Here is a 17,684-nt window from a genome sequence, read left to right as displayed (position 1 = left end):
CATAATTTGTTTTTAAAAGATTTAAAATCTTTTATGATAAAAAAATTATTATTCTGTTAAATTAATATTTGAGAGTATGAATATAATCAAGGGAATTATATAAACATATAGGATTATGTTCCATATCATTTAGAGCTTTTTAGATCCAGTAGTTGTATTAGGCTAAATTGGCTAATGAATTTAAAGAGGTAGGACTGACATTTGACAACATGAGCTTTCTAGGTCTAATCGTATTAGGCTAAAATTGACAGGTGACTCTAAAAAATTCGGAATGATACGAAATCAAATTCTATATGTTCATTTAGTTATCCTGATTCCTATCCTTAAATATTAATTTGATATATTATAATGAGAATAATAATTTTTTAAATATAAATTAATTTTTTAATTATTAAAGAAAAAAATTTTAATCGATTGTTACCGTGAAACACGAATTATTGTGTTGTTGCAGTAATTACAATAGTTTTAAAAATAATTTTAATTAACTTAAAATAATTATAATCAAATTGGAAAAAATATTTTGATATAACATTCTTTAATAATTTTTAATTAAATTCAGCCGGTTTACACGGTGTAGTCCCTCGACACAAGCGGCGTCCTGTTACCTCGCTCGTCGCCCTCGTCCTCCTCCCTCTGTCCCTCATGGTGAGCGCTTCCTTCCTCCATCGCGGCTTCCTTTTTCTTCGTCCATCGCCGCGACTTGCAGAGTTGTTTTCTTCATTCTTTCGACTTATGATTCTATTTCATTTTGGCTTTCGCCCCTCCAGGATTATTTCAAATCCGTCGTGCCTTCCCAGCTAATCAACGAGCGCGGTTCCAATCTCGTCGTTATCAATCCAGGTGAAAAACCCTAATTGATGTTCATTTAGTTCATTTCCTGGAATGGTTATATTTTCCGATCAAATTTAGGGGGTAAATAGTCTTTAAATGACTGCTTCTTTGCGTTATAATTCCGTAAAAAGCTTGAAAACCCGGGTTGTAATCCCGCTCTAAACTAACGACATATCCTTCAATTGAGAGATTTTCACCTTTTTAAGATACTACAAATATAATGTTGCGGGAAGTGTTTGTTTTACAGACTGATGCGACTGATTATGGTGGATTTAGGTTTCGTTGGTTTCCTTTTTTTGTACGATTGACTTATACTTGTGTGTGTCCTATTTATGGAAGGATCTGCAAATGTTAGAATAGGATGTGCTAACCATCATGTACCATTCAACATTCCCAACTGCATAGCACGGCATGTGAAGAACGGGTCTAATGATGGACTGAAGGGAACTGTGCAGGATCAGGTAACAATGTCTTAGTTGGTTGACGGTGTGCTATGGTTAATTGTATCTCTTCCATACTCTTGTCTTTTGTGGTTGGCTCCAGATGCTTAACAAGCAAGCTACTCCAGTCCAAGAACTGGATCGAGAGAGAGCTTATGACAGTGTAACAACTCCTGTCCACCTCCTTCCTGGTCTTCTCCCTTTCGAGAATGTTTGTATAACTTTTAATTGAGGTTATCTGTTGCTGCAGATTGCATCACTGCTTAAGATTCCGTACCTAGATGAAGTGGCAAGTAACTCTGTTCCTCGTAAGGTATTTTACCCTTAATTGTGAATTTTGTAACTGTTGTCATGATTTATTTTTAAGACTTAAGTAAATCAGATGTTCAAAGCAAACAAATGAAGATCAATAATTTCTTTCTATCTAAAACCTACTAGTACAAGAGATAACATCCATTGCTAACTTCATCACCTAGTGATGTGGACAAATTTACAACTGCTTTTTCTCTTGACTTACATGATATGGAGGAGTACTGATCAGTGAACAGACTGCATTTGCTCATAAAGCTTCATGTTGGTTAATGTAACAAGTCATGGTTCACATGTCAGTGATATTTCAGAGCAAGTAGGTTAGTGGCATGCAATTGTGTCATTGCATAGTATTCGTACAGGAGGTGGAGCATACTTAATAAATTATGGTTCTTATTAAAAGAGTTTGAGATGATTTATTGTTATTCCAGTATAATATAAATAATTATTAAATCCTTAATCAATAATCATTCTAATTTGACACAACTCTTCGGTGCCAAATTGTTAAGTTCTGTAGAGGGATGGTCTTTGTAGTATGTGGACTGAGCTCTATGCAAGTGCAGTACTTTGTAAAAAGGATAACTTGGTGCACAAAGCTCCTGTCAATGCGGGGTGATGGGGAAGGATTGATTGTACCCGGCCTTACCTAGCTTTGCAAGAGGCTATTTCCGTGATTTGAACCCGTGACCTCCAGGTCACACGGCAACAACTTTACCGTTGCAAGGGATAATCTTTCTGTGGAGGGTGAAAATCTCTTACATTATAGATGAATATGAAATATGATACACAGTGTTTCAAGTGTATGTTGATTCAATTCATTACATGTCTTCCTTAAGGTGGGAGCTGGTGCTGAATAAGAATGTTATTTATCTTCAGATATTTTTGTGTATAGGCCTGTGAAAGAAGAATTTTATTTTTCCATTTCAAACCTGCACCTACTATTATTGTATAAATATGCGTGTTCCTTTTTTTCACAGATGGGAACAGTTGAAGGATATGCTTCTCATCAGAACAGAAGTGATACTTCTTTTACCTGGACAACTGTAGTGGAGAAAAAACCAAAATCATCTTTTGAAGTAGACACTTCCCAAGCCATACTTTCTGGTATATTTGTTTCATTCTCAAATTTGTGTGAAAGATCAAATGCTACTAATTTCATTTTTTTTTCTTCCAAAATTGAACATTTTCTTAATATATCAATTTCATTGTTTCTTTGTTATTAAGTAGTTGCTTATGCTTTCATTGAGACCTAGTATGCGTCCTAATGGTTTTATTTTGGTATATCAATAAATTATATTGCAGCAGGACAAGTAACATCAGCTTACATGCCATGTTTTCTGTAATCATGCTAGATCATAACATTTAAGAGTTTATCTATCCTTACATCCTTACAAATTTCTTGTTTTTGGCAATATATCGGTATGGTAGCATTGCAAAGATGATCAGATTAAACTGGTTCCTTTCTAATTTCACTAAGAGCCAACCTCACTATATTTGTCTTGCCCTTGGTAAGGATGAACTATGGTGTCTTTATATCAAATTACTAGGCCTTTGATTATGAAATGAAGAAACAAATTATAATAATTTTTATTTGCGTGGTTGCTCCTGTTCAAGGTTTAATGAAGTCACATTTGCTAAGGTAGTCAGTATTTTTTTTCACAAGGAATTAAATCTTAGACATAGGAAGTGGAATTTATTGCTAGGACTAACAGAAACATTTGATCTAAATTGCATAGAGCACATTTTTCATTTAGAAATGCTGGCTAACATGGATCTGTTCTCTTATTGTGTTAATTAGTTTTAACTATGGATTATTGGTAAACTAAGCAAACAGATCTCTGTGCAACAATGATGTTTTTATTCAATCATTCAGTATCTTTTATTTTTATTCTTCAAGATTAGTATGGATACGCTTCTTGTCACAAAATTGAGTGCACCTTTGCTTATGCAATCATTTATCCTTTGAGCTTTGGAATATCAAATATAAACAAGGTTAACATTTCCCATTTGTTGTTTCACTTTTTATTTTCCATTGTGAGATTTAGGATCCTGTCTCTAGTGGAGTAACTATATCTTTGCGATCACTGCTTGCTTTTTTTTTAAAAAAAAAGTTTGCTGGTGCTTGGTTGCTTATTATGTTTTTAATTATCTTATGAAAATTGCAAATAGAACTTTTGGATATTTTTTGTTTTTTAGTAATCATGTAAACTTTTTACTGTGGTATGAGTTGTTATGATAAACTGATTAAATAAATATTCATATTTTTTTTACTGATGATGCTACTAATCTTGTCCATCGCTTTTTTGTTGTCATTTTTTTTATCCATTCAAGGCTGCGATTCCATATTCTTTTTATTTGGTTATACTGTATGTTTTGTTTAGAAAGAGAAATGGAAAAGGGTGCTGAGTCTAAACCAAAGGATTCTGATTCTGTTTTGGATGGGGAAGAGTTTATCTTCAAGGAGTTTATCTGTGGAGAAGAAGCTTTAAAAATATCTCCTGTCGAGCCATATTCTTTGAGTCATCCTATAAGGCGCGGGCATCTGAATATTTCACATCATTATCCTCTACAACAGGTAGCCCTATTGCATTTGACAATTGTCTGGGTAACTATGACTATTATGCCTACTATGTTGTACATTTTTACAGAAATATAATTTAAAATGGTTGCAATAATAGTTGAATTGGACATGTGCTTTATTTATACTTTATGAACATTGCGTCCAACACTCCCATGACATTTTCAATCTATAAAGATGCAGAACTATGTTGTTACAAAGGAAGTGAAACTGGCAAAAACATGGTACTAAGAAACCTAGAAGCATCTTCCTACTAAAGACCAGGGGCCATTATTGTCCTTAGCCTTAATAAAATTTAAAAATAAAAAGATAAACCAATTGTGGAAAAACTCTTCCTATTAAGCCATGTGAAAGATTATTACAATTGTTTCCTTCAATTGTAATGTTTATTTCTTAAGTTCTTGGAGTTATTCTTTTCAAAGTATTCTGTATGGTTCATAGTGTTAATTTTGATAAATGCCCATTTTTTTTTCTGCAGGTCGTGCAAGATTTACATGATATATGGGATTGGATATTAACTGAAAAGCTCCATCTTCCTCCTCGAGATAGAAACTTATATGCTGCCATTCTTGTTTTGCCAGAATCATTTGACAACCGTGGTATGCTTTCTGATTGCATATTTTCTTTACCTTTAGATAATGTTGATGAGATGTTTAAAGTATTTCAAAAAGATCAAGCTTCTGTAGTGTGAGTCCTAATTATTTGTGCCAGAATGCATGGATAGTATCCCATCATTGAGCTCTTTGTAAGGCTGAACTATTTGTACCATTCAATAATTTGTAGATAGAATGTAATGGGTAGTGAAGATGTGTGTACAAACATACTTTTTATCCATATTTTTCTTGCTTTAGAATGACTGTTTCCTTTGCATTGGTGATTGGGAAAAAAAGTGGGCCTATGCACCCTATTCCAATTTAAAACAACTAGCATTCCGAATTCTTCATATCCTATAAAACTTGGTGGGTAGGTAGGGATAACAATATATCAACAGGTATATTTCTACATAAGATATGCCAAATCTTGTTTTTTTTTGTTTGACATTTATCATGCTAATCTTTTTATTATCATAGATTACAACTGAATCTTTCTCAATTGTTTTTTTGCCAGATAAATTACTTTTTGTTCTAGCTATATTACAATTAAATCTCTTTCTTTGAACCGGGGTTTTTGTCTTAGGTCGAAATAAGACATGCTCATGTTGTATCAAATGTGCCTAACTAGACATGCTCGTGCTGTATGAAATGTGCCAACATGCGGTGTCATAGACACTGAGGAGGAGGGGAGGAACATGGGTATAAGAGGAAAGGGGTCTCTAGGGGTGGTAATTTGTGTCATGTTAATAGTGTTATAAATGGATCTTGTCATTTGGGTCAACCAAAAACCATATAAAATAATGTAGACCAATTATATACTTATTAAAAAAACAATTCTATAAGGTGTAAGATTAACTAAATAAATTGTTTTTCTAAACAAGTCAATTCATGTGATGTCAACTTCGTGATTTGTCTCTCTTAATCATGTGGGTCGTGTCAGGTTGTCTAAAATTGTAGGCTCTAAGTAGAGAAGGAAGCGATTTACGTTCAAGACCTAGCCTTCGTCACTCTTGGGTTCACCAATGAGGAAACAAGAGGAATCGTTTCAACACCCAGGCCTTCATTGATCTCTATTCGCTGATGTGAAATGAGACAAATCATTTGAAACCTTAGCCTTTGTCACTCTCACTTTCACCAATGAAGTACAGTCCAGAGTCAGGATTTGTTGCAAAGTAAATCGGGGCTGAAGTCAAAGTTTTGGAGGGAGGAAAGGAACTTGTTGTCATTGTTGTTGCCTAGTAACTCATCATTGTCGTTGCAGAGTAGCTCAGTGTCATTGCTATGTTTGTTATTCACAAAGGAAAAAATCACGGAGTTGGGAGATGCTTTGGAGTGAATGAGGAAATTCCAGTGTTTCGGAGGTTATCATTTGTTGATCGACAGATGGACCAGTAAATTTTGCAGTTGATCAATACTAAATGATATTTAAATCCGTCATTACAATCTCTGCTCGATGCTTTGGATTGGTTCATCTTTTTCATGAAGCCTATCTGGAGTTTTTTTGTAAATGGCTTATGGCTAAATTAGCTTGTTGGCTCCATTGATATGATTAGAAATTTCTGTCTATGGCTTGTTGCTTTTTGGTCTTTTCCCTAGATATTACGTAGTTTGCCTGAGTTTAGAGATGTTTTCTTACTTTACAACAACTAGTTGATGGTTGAATTGTGTTAAAAGCTAAGTAAAAATTGCATGCCATTATTTGGGCCGTTTCAATACTCCTCTAGTTGTGCATTGGAATTGCCCATGTTATCTGGCAAACTGTTGCATGAGATAAATTTCTTTATAGCTTCACTTGTCTTGCAACATATACATGATTTTTTTCTTCAAACTTTAAAGACTTGGTATTTTCAAATTCCAATGATAATTGTTTTGTCCTGTCTCATGTTCATCATGTCAATGCCTTCTATTTAAAGTTTGACATCTTTGGGAAGGCTGAAACTTCATTTTGCAGTCTAGAATTAACTGAAGTCTTATAAAAACAGCTACATGCATCATGCTAATCTGATGATGTTCTCCATCTATCTACAGCCCTTTTCTTTTGTTTCCCCTTAACAATGATTCACCTATTCAATAGGTTTTGGTCATATAACCAGAAATGGTTAATTCCCAAGTTGGTAGTAGAGTCATCAAACTAAAACAAGGTATCTCAAGGTAGATGTTAATTACTATGCATTTATAGACTGTGTTTCTTAAGTGAGTTTTCATGTTTGGAAATCGCATGAATTTACTAGTGACTGAAGTAAATTTAAATGGTTCATAAAGAATTTTCATGTTTGGAAAAAAATCTTATATCGTACATTTTAGTCTTTGCTTCCTGTCCTCACTCATGAAACTCTGATATACTGCTCGTTTTTTCTGCAGAAATCAAAGAGATGTTGTCTATTGTTTTGGGTGAACTGAATTTTAGCATGGCGGTTGTACATCAGGTGTGTCAATGATATACTTGTCGGCTACAGCTGTACAAATCACCTGTACATGGGCTACTAATGAGAGATATTGTGCTCTTCTTTAGTGGAGTAGAAATATCAGCCATTAAAATATTGTGTTCATATAAATGAAATAGGCTTCATTCTTTTTTGGTAAAGGATGTAATTTCTATTTGTTTCCCAATTATCATTCTCTTAATTTTATCAGAAGTTTTTCTCTGTGTTTGTTGATTCGTTATTGTTTTGCTATAGTCTTGTTGTTGCTGAATCCTGTTGCTCTTGTCAGTAGTTTTTTTTAGGATCTTCTTCTGGAGATAAATGTTTTTTGGTTGATGTTGTAGCTTATCTGTAGAAGATTTGGACTTCCCTCTGTTATCTCTTTAAAATTATTGCACTGTTCCAATCATCATGTGGCATCCCTCTGTATTCAATGAAATGTCAGCTAATACTTTTTGTGGATGGATTAAACTATAATCCTATCATAATGTCATCTTAGAGTATCCGTTTAGAAATTGCAAATATGAATGGATGGCATTACTCTTTGGATGTGGAGCCACTGGTTCGTAACATGACTGAGAATTACATAACAATTCTTTTGAGAAAATTATTGATCAATGAAACTCCATATTGTATAATTTGGCTGAAATTATTGTTCTAAACTGACTTTTGATGGGCTCATCTTATTTAAATTTGATAATAATAGTTGCTGAACTGCACTGTATTCTAAATAAATGGTACATATCTTAATGTGCAAATGCCATTTTTGGGCAATTTCTCAAAAGTGACAACATATACCTTGCAAAATGTTTTGTAGCTCTAAACCGCTGGAATACATAGTTAAGAATTGTTCAAAGTTACTTTGGAATTTACTAACTGCAGTGTTGATATGAATATTCTGCCTACATTCACTTTTTTATCTGACCGTGTTGAATCATGCTTTAGCCGATGCACCTGTGAACATGGTTGCATCTGAATTATAAATGCACCTTCATATGTAATTTTCCAGTCAGATTTTAGCAATTCGCAGCATTTCAGATATTAATTGTTTGTACCAAGACCCACTTCCATGAAGTAGCCAATGGTTTACTTAATGCATTGAGATAAACCACACAAATTACCTTTGATTTCTTTAGTTGATCACATAATCTTCCTGTTTTACAATGTTTTTGTTTTTCAAAATTTTTGTTCATTGTTTAATTTTTGTATTTTTTTTCCTTTTTGTATCTTCTTATTTTAATTGCCCACAGAGTTAATTGATTTTCTTTTTCATGTTCCAGCACCTTCAAACAACATTGTTGAAGGTTTTCTATGTTTGCTACTAGATTGTGCTGGATTTATATATCCCTTGTGCTTTCCTTTTCCAGGAAGGTCTTGCTGCTGCCTTTGGGAATGGATTATCAACGGCATGTATTGTTAACATTGGTGCCCAAGTGACATCAGTAATCTGTATTGAGGTAGCAACTGCTTTACTTGCCTCTTAAACTTCAGATAAGTGTCCAGTTCCATTTCTGTTTATAGAATTAAGCATTTAACAAATTTGATACAAGCTGTAGGCAAAATTTATACCTTGCGCTATTGCATTAAGCTTTGTTCATGAATTAAAGATTGTAATTCATGGTGGATTATTTGACGTACCACTGCTAATTTCAGGATGGTGTAGCTTTGCCAACTACAGTCATGTCTTTGCCTTATGGCGGAGAGGTTTGAGTTTTTTTGCTTTGGTTTCTTTTAAATCACCATCTTTATTTTCCTTGACATTTTAACTTTCAGAGAGTGATTTGTCTTAGTTGATATGACATTTTTCTCCACATCATTTTTGGTTCTTGCATAGTAGCAAAATTTCAAACCGTGTTGAAGTTTCGATCCCGGACCGGAACGATACAGTTTCAGTCCTGTATCTTGTCGTGCCAATACAATTTAATTTTTTAAAATTTATTTGAAATGTTTAAGAATTATATTTTGATTTTTTTTAGATTATTTTAAATTCACATTCAATTTTCAATATAAAAAAGGACAGTCCGGTGCACAAAGCTCCTGCCATGCCGAGTCCCGGGGAAGGATCAATATATATTAAAAATTTTAAATTATTTTTTAATTTTTAAAATTATCTAAAATAATTTTTAATATTTTATAACTATTATTAATAATATATTATGTTTATAATTATTATATATAACTAATACCTATTCAAAAAATAAAAAAAATAATCCAAAAATATTGTGGTTGAATCACGACTGCAGCCGCAAGTGTTGCGACCTTGCGGAGGGCCGCGCCACCTTTCATGCCTCCGCAGAGGACTGCCGCGGGGTCGCAACACCCTCCGCAACCTCGTGAAATTGTAACGACGGGAAATAATTACGTTTCACGCGGCACGACTTTGTATTTCAAACCATAATTGTTGCATCTGCACTTCAGACTTGGTTCAGCTTGCAATTTCAAAAATAGCCAAACCCACCAGTAATAAACCAAATACTCATATTAGGAGCAATGTTTTAAACCTCTCTCCCTAACCTAGGATTTCATGCATTGAGTTTTGCTAGGGTGCATCAAATTCCCAAAATGGTATTTTATATGGCAACAACTGAATCCTCATTGTTCAACCATAGGTCTGTCTTAATGACATCCAGGCCAACTCAATCATATTGAATGAATATGCAGGATATTTTCTTGACGAAGGATAATTTCCCTTTGGTCTATCATCAATATGAGGGATTTATTAAATCAAAATTTTATTGATTTTGGTCTATCATCAATATGAGGAGTTTATTAAATCAAAATTTTATCGAACATTCGGAGGCTTGGAATTTTCGGAAATCAATTACTGAACTGTAGACTTCACATTTTTCATTTAAATATGAAGGTCCGAGTAGAAAGTAGTTAAGTATTATTAATTACTCATCTTGAACAAATATAATATATTTTTCTTGTTACTTCATTACTCACTCTTTGGCGTAACATCTAACTTTTGGCTATAATATTTTACACAGGACATCTCAAGGTGCCTCTTATGGGTACAACATTACTATCAGACTTGGCCACCTATTCAAACCAATCCGTTGACAAAGCCAATTGACATGTTAATGCTTAACAAAATCAAGGAGTCTTACTGTCAGATTAGAGTGAGTTTTCTACATTGTGTGGATTGTGTTCTTGTATGTTATTGTTGTCGTCAGTTACATTTTTAATGATGATTGCGGGCAAGCTAATATAAGATAGTAACTATACATTCAGATGAGGGAATATAATTAGGGAATATAATTAACTTTGTTAGGACCAATAATTGGGTTTGAAATTTTGACCTTAATCGGTGTCTTAGTGCCTGGTCAACTCAATATGTGTGGAACCTGCTGAGTACTGGTGCCGGGGTGTGCCGAGCAGGCAGAAGAGAAGAGGGAAAGACTGGAGGTATAAGATGGTGAGACCTTCACTGGAGCATCATACACCAAGAGCTAAGGTTTTGTCAAATTGTCATTGTCACACAGCACGATCAATGCTGTAACATCATCATGGGTTACAAGCAAACTCTTTGGCATCATTGCGGATCATGAGCAAAGCCTTCAGTGTCGTCATTAACCACGAGTGAAGCCCTTAGGCATTAGCATCATCGTGGATCACGTGCAAGGCCCTTATTGTCTCTGGACCTCACAAAAGTCATTACTATCTCACGAATACACGAAGGTGATAGATTTTGCATGGACTTGTCATTGCCGATTGTTGTTGAGGTGAAAGTGTCATTTCATGTCAATTTCAAGTGTTGGTTGGTAGGACATGAAATTTTATCCGTGTCAACTGATAAGAAATGAAATTTCAATCTATGGTTCAAATCCGTAAGTTGAAGTTAATAATAGGTTACTAGTCTAATCTTAAAAATATCATCATTTAGCCCACAATTCTCTGTGTGAGACAAAAGTAGGGCGTTAGAGTCTCCGGTGAAGTCTCGGTCAAGACTCAAAACTCTTACTTATAGTGCAAATTCATACATAATCAACATGTGTGTCCTAGTTGAGGATTTGGCATCATATGAACAACCCTTTCCAATCGTCTTATCATTGCTAAGATTAGATCATCTCTGTTATTCATTGTAGCATATAGCCCATATGTAACTAACCCATAAACTTGTTGGATTCTATCAATGATTTAAAATATTTAAGTCATAGTTAATAGTAATTCACTCATTTAAGCTGATGATCACACTTATTCCACAACTCTATACATGAGACTTAATTAGGGTCTCACACTATCTCCTACTTAAGGCTTTGATGTGCCCCTTAAGGCCCAAAGTCTAACTCACAGTACACTAGCAATCATTTCCACTCAAATGAAAGAGAACCATTAATCTTGTTAGCTCAATAGCTAGCTCAAAAAAATAATAGCTCATTCATCTAAGCTCTATTTCATGTGGGGTTAAAGTAGGGTGTTAAAAATAAATTAATCAACTTCTTGATTTAACTCAATCGTATTCCAATGAAATTAAGCTTGGCATCTGGCATATGTGTACCAATTTTTAAAGCAGCTTTAGTGATATTTTGGCGATAATATGTTAGTTGATATATCTGAATAAATTGCACCAGATTCCCATGCTTATATGTAACATTTGTAATTCATATTTGGGGAGAGAGATTCTGCTCTATTTCTTTGGATCTTTCTATTTTTGAAATGCAAACTGTCTGTCGACTCCTTGCGGGTCTAGAATTTTGGTTCTGGCACCAACATTCATCCTTGTACTACACAGCTAAACTGATTCATGAGGATGAGCCATGTTTTTTTTTGTGGTGTTTTATGAAGGCTTAAATGTCTCAAACTCATACAAATTAGTTTCAGTTATAATCATTTATAAAGAAGTTTCTTTACCGGAGTTGCTTTTGATTATTATTTAAGAATTGTATTAGGGTTGGTAGAAATATCAATATTAGGCTCATTATTTCCCCTTTTTTTTCTTTAGTATTATTGTGAACTATCTGTTTTGATAGGAAGGAGAGTTTGATGCTGTGGCCATAGTTCATTCCTTCGATGAAACTAGACCTGTTGGTTCACACAAGACACGACTATCGGCCCTCAATGTATGGTGTTTTTGTGTTTGAATGTATGGATAACATCAATAACACTGTAGACATTGTTGTCTATGAAGTCATCTTTTCGCTACCTATTTGATCTTATAAAGGAGGAATATAATTTCATTATATTTGAGGGATGATAAGACTGCAGCTTCACCTCCTATTACAACTTTTTTATTTAGTTAGTTAAAGAAAAGCATCAATTTATTACATTTTTCAATTTTCTCTTCAGAACTGGATTTACCATTACTTCTTTTAGTGCTTATAGATGCTGTTCCTGCATTTAGTTGCTGGTTATTTATTTAAAAGATAACCAATGTACACAGATAAAATTGTGTTGACATGTGGCATAACCTGGATGTTCTAGTCTAGTTTTACCATGGAAAGAACAAATTGTTGTTCTACCAACTTGCTTGGATATATTTACTTCATTTAACATTTTCAGAAATCAGTATTGAAACCAATTGGGATAAAAAATGTTTGTCAGGATTGGAACCATATCTACAATACCTTCTCTGGTTCTTCTATTGTATTAATTTTAAGCAATACAGTTATTCACTTGTTATGTTTCATGATTCACAAGTAGGGCTCTCTATTCTATGGCTATACAGACAAAAAGCAGGTAGGATTTGTTCGACTAAGTCATTCCATCTTGATTGACAATTGACATAAAAATTTGCTAAGAAGTGTGTGATTTTTAGTTTCTAAAAGTAGTGGTATAATTACAATTGACATTGTGATGAGAAGAAATACTTTAGGTTCACCTTGTTTTAGTTTCAAAAAGTAGTTGTGTAATTACAATTAACATGATGACAAATACTTTAGGTTCCTCCTATGGGTCTTTTCTATCCCACACTTCTTGTTACAGAAGAGTATCCACAACCTCCTCGCCCATGGTGAGATCTTTGTAACAGTCACCTTGATGTTGTATAGTTCAATACTATATTTTCCACGTGGTCATTTTTACTAGGTTCAATGACTATGAGGACATGCTGGAAGATACATGGCATATGGAGTTATCTAGGAGACCTGACATGGCTGATAATCTGTATCTGGGTGCTAATAATGGTCTGAACATGTGGGATAGTTACCCTGTAATTCCATCCAGACCTAAAAAGGATGATAATCTTGGACTCGCTGAAGCAATTACTAGCAGTATACTTTCAACTGGTAGAGCTTTGCCTTTTGCTGAAAGCTTTAAATTTGTTCATTGGAGTAGCTAACTCTTGGTTTCAATACTGAGTTTGCAGGGCGGCTTGACCTCAAAAGAAAGCTGTTTTGTAGCATACAACTGGTGAGGTCCTGAGCTCTTAGTTGAGTACATCTATGATTCTTGTTGTTCAGTGTGTTTAATTTGTTACAGATAGGAGGGGTATCTTTGACATCGGGCCTTGTTGTAGCTGTTGAAGAGAGGTTCGTTGTCCACATTTTTTTTGAATAATTTCTCTAAACCAACTTTCTTGTAACATAAAAAGTTGACTTATCATGCTGCTTGGTAGTCTAAATCATCTTTTCATCTGTTGCCAACAAATTAAACTGACAGGATAACCTAAATCCCCATTTAAATAGTTCATGTATTCAATGTAAAAGAAAAAAAAATGTATAAAACTTGAATAGACGCCATAATTTGTGTAGTATTTTAGGGTGTTAACCCTTGTATAATTTGGTTAAGATCTCTTTTGCTCATAAGGCATAACCAACACGTTGTGTTTCTTCCTTCCATTTGGCATTCGCTACATGGATCTTATACTTCATTCGGCTTTATGCAAGATTATTTCACTAGCATATGCATACCATCGTAATCTATTTTCTTGCTTTTATCATTTAGTAGAACAGCTAATTCGTTTTGGTAATTACTATTTTTTTTTTTTCAGTAATGCTATACATCCATCTTAGTGTCTTCATCTTTGATATCTTAATTTTTTATGTGTTACTTCCTAAGAATCCTGACATTTTGGTCCATAAAATATGGTGAATCATACTAAAATATTATAAAATTTTTGAATGGGCATATGACGATCAGATAAGACTCCAAATGCCCATCTTCATGTGATCGCCCACTCTTTATCATCAATGATATTTCCATCCATATTTCTATGTTGAATAATAAATCAAATTGATATTATAGTTCCATCTTCCCTTATAGGGCTGCAAATGAGCCGAGCCGAGCTCGAGAAAATTGAAGAGGCTCGGCTCGAGCGAGTTTCAGAATTTAAGCTCGAGCTCGGCTCGACCAAAGACTCGAAAATGAATTTTAATGGAAAAACAAGTTGTGGAAATTGAGATTTGAACCTTCAACCTCTAGCAACCCAATAGAACACTCTAGCCACAAACACCTTGTCAACTTATTAGATTGTTTTAAAGTAATAATTATTTTAAATATTAGAATATTGAATTTTAGCCGGGCTCGAATAGGCTCGACGAGCCCTCGAGCCAGTGTTAAATGAGCTTGAGCTCGGCTCGAATGTTAAACGAGCCGGCTCGAGCTCAGTCAAATTCGAGCTCGAGTCGAGCTTTGACCGGCGAGCGGCTCATGAGCGGCTCGGCTCATTTGCACCTCTATTCCCTTATATGTTCATAGTAGTATTATCATCTTTCTAAATAGAATCAAATTGTCACTGATCAGGATAAATTTTGTTCTCATGCGAACTTATTTTGAACATATACCAACTAATTCTTTGATTAACATGGACTGAAACAGAGCAGTAAATATTTAAAAGTTTAATAATATTGTTCTTTCGGTGCTTATGATGTACTGTTTATCTTTTTCCTTTTGTCACACATCGCATAGCATCTCTCCTCCTGACTTTATTAGGAACAAATGCTGAGATATTTCTGGCACTACTATATAATTTTTTGATGTATAATTTCTACCTTTTTTTATCACACTTAGCCCCTCAAAATTACCCTGTTTATGCAAAATACACCCAGTCTTAACACTTTGGTTTACTAAAACCATGAACTCTCAGAATTTCAATTGTCAAAATGCCTTGAACCTTACAAATCATATCCAGTTTTTTTTTTTCTTTTTTAATACTGAAATTCCTAGGGTATCTTAGGAAAACTTAAGTTCTGGATGCATTTTGGCATAATTAAAATTTGAGAGGCATTTTAATTATGATTTCTAGGATGTATTTTGCAAGATAATGATAAACTCAAAGGGGCAAATGCTCCCTAGTCCCTATTGCTTGTTTATTTGATTGTTTAATTTGCTAGGACATTAATGATATTTCAATATATCATTTAGGTTGATATTGTCTTTCTTCTTATCCAAACAAATATATATAGTTTTGATCTGGTGCTCACATGTGAAAGTGAAGACAGAATTTACGGATACCAACAAATGCACACACAAAAAAGACATGTGAGATAACGCACAGCCACACCAATAGAACACAAGAGTGCACGCAGTCATTCACACATACATTCAAGTACTGTATGTGATATAACACACGTACTGTCAAGTACATGTGATGTAGCACTAAATCACACTGACAAACACTATGGTACACGCACACAAAATTGTACACTGATATAACAGTCACACATACACACAAAATTGATATAACAAAAAGTCACACTGGTACAACACTTAAATTCTAAAACCATTCTTAAAGAAATTCAACCACGAAATCACACAGTCACACTTCGGCGGCTCTTCTATGCGATGTCTTTGTAGCACCTACCTTCTCCCCGTTTGGACAAGCTACCCGGTCTCCCTTGACGTCCTGCTGCTCCGTATTGAGCGTCGACTGTTTTACGCATCATTCCGAGCTAGACTGGTGGTCTGCTCAGACCTGTCTCCCGTCGGTCGGGGCCTGACTATCCGACCAACCATTGTCATTGTCCTCCGTTTAGCCCTCTGGCACCCGGGCGTTGACCATCTTGACTTTGACCTCCCCGGCAATTGACCCCGTGCCAGGTAGGCCTCCCTCCATCGCCGCATCACTTACCATTGGATAAAGTTGCCTCACCTCAACTATTAAAGGTGCTTAATGTTCAGAGCCTAGTGCCTTAGTGTATTTCATGGAAGCACTGAGATGGGAGTGCTTTCATTTGGAAGGTTCCAAAAACAGCCAAATACATCAGGTGAGATATTTATACCCATTCATTTGGATGAGTTTATATTTTGTCATGACAAGGGTGTAAAAGGAATCAACATCCTGTATGTGGATGGAAGGAATTAAAAGAAAGGATCTGACACCTTATGGGAAATCTCAGATAACTCCATGCCTCTTGTGTGAAAGTGGCAGGCAGGAAAATAATAACAACTGTCAACAAAGGTGAGTCTAGTAAGAAGAAAAGGAAGGGACCTACTGTTGGATTCAATAAGAGGGAAGCAAGAAAGTAGAACCTGATTGACTTCTCTGTTGGCATCTCTCTGGCTAATTTATGGATAATTAGTCCAATTCTAGGAAGAAGAAAAGAAAGGGACCTACTGTTGGATTCAATAAGAGGGGAGCAAGAAAGTAGAACCTGATTGACTTCTCTGTCGCCATCTCTCTGGCTAGTTTATGGATAATTAGTCCTGTTCCTGTCGAGAATCTGGGAGACGGGGCTGCCGGAATGACGTGTCTGGAACGTTGACCGCATCTCCATGACCCGGATGGTGAGCTGTCTTCTGTGTTGACCAAGTCGTCCGAAGTTCTGGTCAATAGTACCTACAGCCAGCGATCGGGTTGCCCCAGTCCCTGGTTCCCCGATGCTTGAGGCGAATCCCACGAGTGTATAAGCAATCGAATGACAACAGAACCATTAAATAAATACAAGATAAGCACGATGACGTACCCTGGCCCCAGGGGGCGTCCTTGGAGGGGTCGGTGAGCTGATCGCGGTGCCGATCGAGTCGTTGTTGCCCTGATGAGTAGATGGGTGTGAGCCAGCTGAGGAGCCGGATCTGAGAGCGACGTCCTGGAATCTAGTGCAGCAGGAATCCAAAAAGATGGCAAATAGGCCAGATATGATAGTGGCTTGCAGGCCGGCACACGCCACGCAGGCCGGATAATACCAGTAACTCACAAGCATAATAATGATGCGAATAACAAAACACAATGGTTCGATGGCCGGAACTACATAGGCTCACCGGCCGAACACCATCTCGACTTGAAGGCCGGCGTAGACAAATAGTACAAGCGACGTCGGCCGCTGGAGGCAACGACGGTGGCCGCAGGAGGAGGCGTCTATGCCCGCTGGAGGAGGCATCGGCGTGCACTGGCGGCGGAGCCCGCTTGCTGCGGTGCGTGGAGGCGGCTACGACGCGTGGAGGTAGCTGGCCAGGGGGCTGCGGCGTGCTTCTGGCCGTGTCGATGGCGCGAAGAGGCCAGAGGTTGAATGCTGATATCAACCTTCAAGAGAGGAGAAGCGTCGGGAGCGGCGGTGGAGTCGTCGGCTGATATCAGCGTGGTTGAAGCTGTGCGAGAGAGGAGAAGCGGCGGCCAGAGGTTTCCGGCGAG

General features: G+C 36.1%; 1 protein-coding gene across 4 annotated transcripts in view; it reads left to right on the top strand.

Annotated features, from left to right (window-relative positions):
* The first annotated feature begins 557 nt into the window (after nt 1-557).
* Nucleotides 558-17,684, top strand: part of LOC122042167 (actin-related protein 9-like) — a 44,492-nt gene continuing 27,365 nt past the window's right edge. For 2 of the 4 annotated variants that reach the window (XM_042602145.1, XM_042602144.1), the window contains exons 1-17: nt 558-645; nt 768-840; nt 1,171-1,292; nt 1,375-1,434; nt 1,522-1,584; nt 2,558-2,684; nt 3,962-4,155; nt 4,637-4,757; nt 7,113-7,177; nt 8,542-8,631; nt 8,828-8,878; nt 10,165-10,296; nt 12,148-12,237; nt 13,057-13,127; nt 13,202-13,401; nt 13,482-13,525; nt 13,595-13,644. In XM_042602145.1, the coding sequence (XP_042458079.1) occupies nt 643-645; nt 768-840; nt 1,171-1,292; nt 1,375-1,434; nt 1,522-1,584; nt 2,558-2,684; nt 3,962-4,155; nt 4,637-4,757; nt 7,113-7,177; nt 8,542-8,631; nt 8,828-8,878; nt 10,165-10,296; nt 12,148-12,237; nt 13,057-13,127; nt 13,202-13,401; nt 13,482-13,525; nt 13,595-13,644 (1,556 nt within the window). In that variant the 5' untranslated portion in view covers nt 558-642. The remainder of the gene's footprint in view (nt 646-767; nt 841-1,170; nt 1,293-1,374; nt 1,435-1,521; nt 1,585-2,557; nt 2,685-3,961; nt 4,156-4,636; nt 4,758-7,112; nt 7,178-8,541; nt 8,632-8,827; nt 8,879-10,164; nt 10,297-12,147; nt 12,238-13,056; nt 13,128-13,201; nt 13,402-13,481; nt 13,526-13,594; nt 13,645-17,684) is intronic. The other 2 variants (XR_006129172.1, XM_042602146.1) reach the window with 2 other exon arrangements.

The sequence above is a fragment of the Zingiber officinale genome, chromosome 2A (assembly GCF_018446385.1).
Source record: "Zingiber officinale cultivar Zhangliang chromosome 2A, Zo_v1.1, whole genome shotgun sequence".
NCBI classification, from domain to species: domain Eukaryota; kingdom Viridiplantae; phylum Streptophyta; class Magnoliopsida; order Zingiberales; family Zingiberaceae; genus Zingiber; species Zingiber officinale.
Note: the sequence above shows the minus strand (reverse complement) of the source record. Positions and strands in the feature narration are given on the sequence as shown.